General features: G+C 45.1%; 1 protein-coding gene across 1 annotated transcript; it reads right to left on the minus strand.

Moving 5' to 3' along the window:
- Window positions 1-1,362: 1,362 nt before the first annotated feature.
- scg2a (secretogranin II a) lies at window positions 1,363-4,720 on the minus strand. The gene is made up of 2 exons (XM_072474528.1): window positions 4,543-4,720; window positions 1,363-3,589 (listed from the first exon to the last, which is right to left on the minus strand). The coding sequence occupies exon 2, from the start codon at window positions 3,567-3,569 to the stop codon at window positions 1,722-1,724; it is 1,848 nt and encodes a 615-aa protein (XP_072330629.1). The 5' UTR covers window positions 3,570-3,589; window positions 4,543-4,720; the 3' UTR covers window positions 1,363-1,721.
- Window positions 4,721-8,816: the final 4,096 nt, after the last annotated feature.

Consider the following 8,816-nt stretch of genomic DNA (forward strand, 5'->3'; position numbering starts at 1 on the left):
GCCCAGGGCAGGGTTGCTGACTCACAGGCAACCATGTGCCAGAGCCACCTGGACATCATAGCGGCACACCTGAGTGTAGTCCAGTCACAGCAGGCCATGGGTGGTGTCATGTGAGTGTCCCTTTAAGAAAGGTTTTTATCTTATCACATGGCTTCAGTGATGTCATTGTGTGGGTGGAGCTGGGCTGTGGCTGTATGAGGTTTTTGGTTCTGCTTTCAGTTTTTGACTGCTGTGGACTACAAACAAGGAGAAAGAAGTGTTTTGACCTGTCTCTCTCTGTTATCAATTTAAATATCTGTTCCAGAAGTAAACAGGTTGTGACTACCTGCTTTGGTAACTTAAAAGATATATTCAGGGAAAGCCAGTCTCATTCAAGTGAGAATGCAGAGTGCTGGACCACGCCCTTGAATAAGGGTTTTTGGTTTATGGAATTTTGTTTTTGAATTGGAACAGTTAAGGGGCAATTCAATAAGTGTTATTCATAGATTGCTGTAGCTGAGAGGTGTATTTATGTTTGTAATTGATGAAAATTCTTGCTGTGTGTTTATATAAATGTTAATTAAGTTCTTAGAATAAAGCCTGTTTGTTTAAGGTGTCTGGGATGACTGATGAATAACACCTGAAGGGTAGGCTCTTGTGCTCATCCTAGCCAAATACAACATCAAAAGTTATAGGTCAGGTAGACTTCATAATATACTTTGGAATTTCTGAACCCTGGCCCATAACACTGGGAACATTGCCCAGGCACTGACCGACATGGCGCAGACACAGAGAGAAGTGGCCCAGTCCCAAAGGGAGAGGATGCAGTCACTGGCTGATGTGACACAACCCTAGAAGGTGGTGGCACTGTCACAGCGTGCTGTACCGCAATCCCAGACAGTGATCGTCCACTCCCCGTGCTCCATGGCCGCGAGCATGCAGATCCTGGTCGAAACCAGAGCAGCCCTCCAAGACTGTTTCTCCAGTTTCACGATGTTTAAAAGTACAAGTGAAGCGCGCCGTCGGATACTCAACCTATTGGAGGCGGAGCACCGCGGAGGCCACAGAGATACTGGTTCGGGCCCGCTAATGATATGCAAATGGTATCTACTGTACGTGGGTTCCAGACCGCATTGATGCCGGTGTCAAGGTGACGGAGAATTGCGATTTGGTGTCAAATCGGTGCCCACTGCGATTTTAGCATTTCGCGATTAAGGCATCGCCAACAGAGATCCTGCCCAATAGCAGGAATTCAATGGTAGGCTTTGGTGTCTTCAGTCACACAACAACACGAGGAAGATGTACAAGAACAAATGCTTCTTTAGTTTAATAATGCTACTTTATTCTCAGCTTTTCACAAGAAAGAACAGAACAACGAACTCATTTCGGTAATTAAGAAAAAACATAATTTTATTTCGGGGGGGAAAAAAATCAACCAACGACCGGGAGTATGCTAACGGGTTAACAATGCCTTAATGGACACACGTTTCAGCCAAGAAGTGTCACAACGTTTGAGAACTTTCAAAAGTAAACATTTTCACAGCTCAAATAATGCCGAAAAGCTGGTGGTGAAAGATTCATTGCAACCACCTCCTGTTCACAATAGAGGTTTTACACTCAAGTCATTGTCCATGTATGCTAACTGCGGGCATCTTGACTAAGTAAGGACGTTAACTGATGATTAGACAATCTACCGTTTCATCTGCTAACAAAGACAACCCATTATTCTTCACTAATACAGTTTAGACATCACCGCCGAACATTCCTCTGTTTAATGCCTTTACCGAGCCACCCCGCTCTTCATTCTGCTCATTTATCAATTCCATTAACTTCTGAATGACTGGCGAAGTATCTTCCCCGTTCTGCTGTCTTCGGGGGGCCTGGTAATCGTTCCCTGCAAGACTATTGATGACTGACATGATTTCTGCAGCTTTCCGGGGGTTCATGCCCCGCAGAAACTCTTTGCCGGGGTCCTGGTAGCCGGCTGAATTCAGGAAGTCGGGATTCTTGGCCAGCATCTCCTCCAGGTACCTGGCCAGCTCTCCGTCTTCGATGTTGATGTCCTGGTCGTGTGCCCTGCCGCCTCCGTGTCCGTACAACTGCCGGTCGCGATCCCCTTTCAACCTTGCGGACAAATGGGGTTCCGGCTGATCCATTGGGAAATAGGCCGGCTTGTCCAGCATCCTATCATCCAGCCCCAGGATACTCAGAATGTCTTCTGGAGTGAGATCTTCAACTGCGCTCTCTGCTGCCTTGTGGCCCCGGGTGTGGGTTTCCCTGAACCTTTTGTCTTCTCCAGCCGTTTCCGAGCTCTCAGCAGCCCAGTCCCTCAGCCCAGCCTGGAGCTCCCCTTGCTTCCTTTGCTCCGTCTCTCTCAGCATCTTGACGATATCATCCGGTGGTATTTGCAGTCTGCTGGACAGTTCCACCAACTGGTTCACTACCTGTGGGTCAATTCCACCCTGGGATACTCTGGAGTGCCTGTTCGGCATTCTCTCATTTCCCACCTTCCTGTCTCCATCGGTTGCTCCGGATTCCCTTTTCCATTGCCCCCCTTCCATTCTGTCCTGCAGCCCTTTGTAATACTGGAGCATCAAGTCTGCCGCCGCGTCTGGCATCTCCTCCTCGCTGCCTTGCTCCAGTGTGGCTTTCTCTTGGGAATCCAGCTGGTCCAACTCGGCCTCACCGAAACCAGCTCCGGGATTCTTCCCCCTGCCTCCTCCTCTCTCCGAGTCTTGATCCACCTCTGCCTCCTCGTCCTGAAATCTCGTCGCTTTCTGCTGATGCCTGTTCTTCATTTCAACCGAGTTCCAGCCTTCTCCGTCTGCCACATCCTCATAGGAGACGTCCCTGTCCTGGGAGATATCATCCTCTTCGTCTTTGCGGAAATGCTCCTCCTCCAGCCTTCCCCGTTCCTTGTGGGAAGCTGCATGTTTGCCGAGCTCACGGAAGGCAGACTCCAGGGTGGCAAGGCTTTGGGGAGTGTACTCTTCCTCCACAATTTCATTGGTGCGCTTATAGGGACTGACCCTGTACCTGTCCTCTGGGAAAGCCACATGGTGCCTCCTTGACACTTGCTCGATTCTGTCGCTTTCTGGCACCTCGTCTCCATCGTAGTCTTGCTGGTCACCCAAAAGCCCCATTGCCCTCTCCTCTTGGTGATAGCGCCGAGCTCCTGAACTGGAAGGTTTGCCATTGATTCTGCCATTGCTTTCCGCCTGCAGCAGTGCTTGCAGTAAGAGTTTGGGCCATTCGGCCTTGCCCTCGCCCACAGATTCCCTGGCGGTGTCCCACTGCTGACTCTCTCGGTCACCTCCCTGTAACTTTTTAAAGAGGTGTTCTTGAACTGGTCGGAAAGTGCCTCGCGCATCGTAGTCTGGGATGGGTGTGTCTTCACTGATTTGTCTTAAATTCTCAATGAACTCGAGGGCTTTAATCATATCCGGGTTCGGAGAGTTGTACGGGCTTTCTTTAAAGGTGCTCGAATCGTACCTGGTGGGCACCAAGGAAGCAGCCAGAAGGGAGTCGGAATAGAGTAGGATGCTGAGGATTAATATCGTGCATCTTGGAAATGATTCCATCACCGCCATCTTTACAATGTTGCCCAGAACTGGGGAAATAAAACAAAAACAAAATGACTTACATTTTAATTTGCAACTTCAAACTTCCAGAATAAAAATATCTTGCGCTCTGTGTCTTCCCAGCTACAACTTACTAAATATCCCATATACGCCGATTGGTAAAATTCTTTCCAGCACTTTAAACGCTCCTTTGTACTTGGAAAGAGGCGTTTTTTCTCTCTCTATAAAACTAAGACACAACGAATGGCTGGATATTAACTGAAATTTTGTGTGTTTTCTCAACGAGGTTAAGATTTTCCTCGAAATGGGGAGCAATGCAAGCGTTTAGGCAACCGGGGCGTTTCCGGTTAGACAGTTCCAAGACGATATTTGCCACCCGTTGCGAGCTGGTTTTATTTGTGCCAATGCTAAATCCACCCGGCGTGTTGTGTTTTTCACCGCAGGCTTCGCTGGGTCTGCAAATGCTGCAGTATCTGTTGCCACGGCAACGTGGCAATTTATTTGCCTGCCTGCCACTGATAGCTGGAAAAGGACATCTCTTATGCGCAACAAGACGAAAGGAGACTACTGAAGTCGCCCTGTGATGTTAACAGATTCTAACGCGAGGTTCATTTTGACTGAAGTTTGGAGAAATAGCCCATCATGTTTATTCCACTACATTCGGTTAAAGCTTTACTTCACCAAAACTTCAGATCGGGGGGGGGGGGGGGGGGGGGCGGGGTTGGTCTCTACAGTCTGTCACCTCTCCGGAATTCACCATTAAAAGGCTTTTAAACAAAACGCAAAATACATCAGTTCACCTAAGTGTGTAAATGCCAACGCGCCAAAGGGTTTGAGGTGAATCGGGAGCGCGGTACCATTCACAGAAGCGCATCAGGTTGCTATGGAAAGAACGGCGCGGTTAACGGGATTATTAGCAGCCGCGATCACCTCCTTTGAAGACAGACTGAGTGCCTCGGCCGTGCCGTACAAAAAGGTTTACCTGCGTTTTAAAATGAAGTCCTTTCGTCTGAAAACATCACCTGCCTTTCGTGCGAGAGCGGCTGGAGCGAGTGGGACTGGAATTTCAGCAGTCGGACAGCTCCCTATATATATAAAGCAGCTCCACAACAAGTCAGAACCACCTGACCCTGCGTCAGCCAAACTCTGACGCCAGTACAGCCTTAATCACTGAATACAAGGGGAAGTTAGAATAGCAGCCAGCACCGTGAGCTCGCAGGGTGAGCAGCATTGACTACGTTATGTCTGGAACATGCATACACGCAAAAGAAAGGTCCGCTGGGAGTTGGAGAAAGATTACTCTAATCCTGAGCTGAATTTTGGACGAATTTGAATACAACTTGTCGAATTTCTCTCTCCACCACCCACCCCCATGATTCATTTGTACGTTTGAACGGAAATTCAGCTAGATTTAGGCAACTGATTTTGCACGTGAAGCGCAGAGATGAGATTTTAATGTATTTATACTGTCTGCGATTTTGTGTGATTTTAGGGTCCACCACTATTTATGTTCTTCACCATTTATCTCTTGATAATATTACGGTCCCTGACCAGACCCCGACAGTGGCTAGGATACTGGATCGGCACCCCAACATTTTAGTTTATTTGTAAGACTGTGCGGAAAGAATGATTCCCTCCAGGAGTGATTGCATGAAGAAATAGGGCTTGGTTATTTCTAAAACAAAACTTTCTTATGAATACAATATTAAAATTTTAACTTCACACCCAGAAAGAACAGCTTCCAATCTGACACAATTTCCCATTAGAGAACAAAAGAAAAATACAGCTCTGAACCTATCTTAAAATCAGTAGGGCATAGAGTAATACTTGCTTTAGAAAACAGGGTTGGCTCCTGATAGAACCCCTTCAGGCTCTGGCTGAATATCTTCAAAAAGCTGATTCAACTGGTGTGTTTCAGCTTCCTCCTTGTTCCCAAGACAAGACTGCTCTGCTTTACATGTTATTACTCTTTGAAAACTATCCTACTGTTTGAGAATTGTGCCCTCAGTGTCAGGCAGATCAGAATTCAACTCCTCTTTCCCAAAGCTTCTCCAAAAATCCATTGCCTCTCTGCATTCCTGGGCTCGACCCAGCAATGCCCTAATCTCCCCACACTGAAAAACAAATTATCTCTGCAATCTGCAAAAGCACATTAACTCCCTGGGGTCTTCCCCAATCAAACCACATTCCTCTGGTCAATGTCACATGCCGTTTCCTAGGGGTATCCAAGCCTTTACAAATCAAAATCGTTTTAAAAAACATGACTAGTACAGTGAAGAATACTATAATTCAAGGCTTTTAACCCTTAACTTGTCCCGATATTTAGAAGCCAAAATTCCTAAAATCCTTCACGCGTCACAATAGTACAACACCTATAACTCTTTTAACTAGTCTAGTTGAAAGTCAGCATTGCGTGCCCATGAATTACACCAACAATTGAATACTGAGTGGTCAACATCTAAAAGAGAAAGATAAATTAACAATTTGACCAAGGAGGGGACAGCGCGGTAGCACAGTGGCTAGCACTGTTGCTTCACAGTGCCAGGGACCCAGGTTCGATTCCCAGCTTGGGTCACTACCTGTGCGGAGTCTTGCACGTTCTCCCCATGTCTCCATCGGATTCCTCTGGGTGCTCCGGTTTCCTCCCACAAGTCCAAAAAGACATGCTTGATAGGTGAATTGGACAATCTGAGTTCTCCCTGATATGTACCTGAACAGGCGCCAGAGTGTGGTGACTAGGGGATTTTCACAATAACTTCATTGCTACTTGTGACACTAATAAAGATTATTAGAAATGCTAACTTTCACTTTCAGATGCTGACCCGAGTTCATATTCATTTGCAGAATTTTATCTTTATTGTTAACCTCCTTCCACTATATATATTTTTCTCTTTTTTGCTTTGTCGTTTCTAAAGCAGGGTTTTTCCAAAATGCGGGTTGCAACCTGCGGGTGAGGCACAGGTGGGTTTTTGGGAGGATAGCGGCTTGATCGGTCATGGCATTCCTGCAGGAGAAGCACCCACTGGCTGCTACTGGCATTTAAACAGAGAATGGTGAATGCTACCAGCATTAAAATGAGAACAAAATGAGGCTGTACGCAGTGAGCACATAAGAGCAGCAGTGAGCAGGTCAGCATGCCCTGCATATACACCTTTGGCACAAAATCATTTTCCAGTTGTAAGCAAACAAGGCAAGAGGACTGTGAAGGTGGATCAGTTTGTTATAAGGAAGAGACGGCCAGAGACACAAATAGGCAGTGTACCTACAGGCTAGGATCTCACATCTGAATCTGCTGGAGAGAACTGCTCAGCAGTGTTCAAAGCAGGACGGAGCAATGATAGAGCTCTAGGGCCCCTGGTTAACAGCCTACAAAGAAGAAACTTCAATCGGGAACAGAGCAGAATAAAGATGAATTCTTGAGGTATGGTTTTATCAATTATGCCAATATAAATATGGATTCAGAGCCCATGTGTGTTATATGCAGGGGGGTACTGACGAATGAGAGGAGTAGTTTCAGATTTTGAAAAAGAAGTGGTGAGTGAAAAAGTCCACTTAAGGTTGAGGCTCCAGAATCAGTTATTAACTTACAGCCAACTCCAAATGAAAAGACTGAGCTGCTGTACCTGACTTGTGATAGCACATTAAAAACACACCAGGAGTATCAAGTGGCAAGTAAAACAAGCAGGTTCTGCCACTGCTGGCCTACAGCATTCCTGCCTTTGTGGAAGGAACGATTAGTACTGGCAAAATAGTTGAAGAGATTGGGATGAAATTGTTTTTCGGGGGAACACAAAACAGGCAGTAATGGATCAGCTACCCAGCACATATCATTTCCATGGACTTCAAACTGGTACTTCCTGTTTTGCAACCAAACTGTGTAGTTAATTCAACTGTTCTAAAAGCTGCCCTACCATATAAGTAGAGTGGTTTCAGTAACGGAACTGGGGCTGGGACAAGATTCTCCGATATTAATGGAAGGTTTAGTATTGAAGTGTGTGATACCATAAATATTTAATCATTTGAACTTAAATCATTATATCCTAGATTTCAGCCTCTATGATGTTGATATTTCACAGCATTGAATGGAAATTTGTAGATATATATTATTTAAAGTAAAATTGTAATATAGCTGGAGTCCTGTGTATTACAAGACAGAATGTGTATCGGAGGGATTATTGGGTGAATTCATCAAATTGGGGAAGGGCTGAATTTTCATTGTTTTTGCTAACAGTATTGTTAATAGTGTCGTTCATACACTTCCTGATTTTGCTTGAAACAAAGCTTACTTGGTGTGAAAATATCATTGCTCCAAGCACAATGAGTGCTATTAGTTATTTTGGTCATAGTCCTAACTAATTATAAAGTATTACACTTGATGAACAATATGCTCCACCAAATAAGATTTTCTTAACTTTTATCTACTAAGCTTGTTTTACAAAATACCACTTTGTATTTGTTCATGGGATGTGGGCGCAACTCACAAATCCAGCAATTATTGCCCACCCCTATTTACTCTTCAGATGCTGGTGGTGAGCCACCTTCTTGAACCACCTGCACTCCCACAGTCCTGTTAGGAAAGGAGTTCTAGGGTTTTAACCCAGTAGCAATGATAGAAAACAAATAGATTTCCAAGTCAGGATGATGTGGGACTTGGAGGGGGACTTGCTAGTTTTGCTGTTCCCATGCAACTATTGCCATAAGTGATGGAAGAAATTTAGATCAAAGCCATTTTACCTGTTCTCTGCGCTCAACAGCATTTGCTGCAGTACTCAAATGACACAGGAGCATCTATTGTAGGCACATATCTGACTTGCCTAATATACCATTTCCACCCAAACAAGTGTAGACATATTATGGTCCTAGACCATCAAAGAAATACATGAAATTTTCCATCATTTATACTCTAGCAATACTGAGTGAGGTGGATGGCTGTACCTCTCTGGCACTCATCATTGCTAACGGCTGTGAAGAGGAGAATGTTTTCGTTTTCAAAGACAGAATGATTCATTGCATTATAGACACTGACATAATGGAAAATCATCAACTTGAAGAATGTTTGATATACATTCCCTCAGGATCATGGACACGTTTATATTTTGGCAAGGCATACTCACACCACCACCCTATCCACCACCCTCTCCAACCTGACCCTATTACATGTTTAAACGCTCCAATCCCTTTAGTGAATTTAAGTTGCAAACAATGGACAAGTGCTGGCAGAGTTCAGGACCACAGTAAATTTAGCTTTTGTACATA

The sequence above is a fragment of the Scyliorhinus torazame genome, chromosome 14 (assembly GCF_047496885.1).
Source record: "Scyliorhinus torazame isolate Kashiwa2021f chromosome 14, sScyTor2.1, whole genome shotgun sequence".
NCBI classification, from domain to species: domain Eukaryota; kingdom Metazoa; phylum Chordata; class Chondrichthyes; order Carcharhiniformes; family Scyliorhinidae; genus Scyliorhinus; species Scyliorhinus torazame.

Excerpts from the sequence above, each read along its gene's own strand:
- scg2a (XM_072474528.1), bottom strand. The coding sequence starts at position 3,569 with ATGGCGGTGATGGAATCATTTCCAAGATGCACGATATTAATCCTCAGC.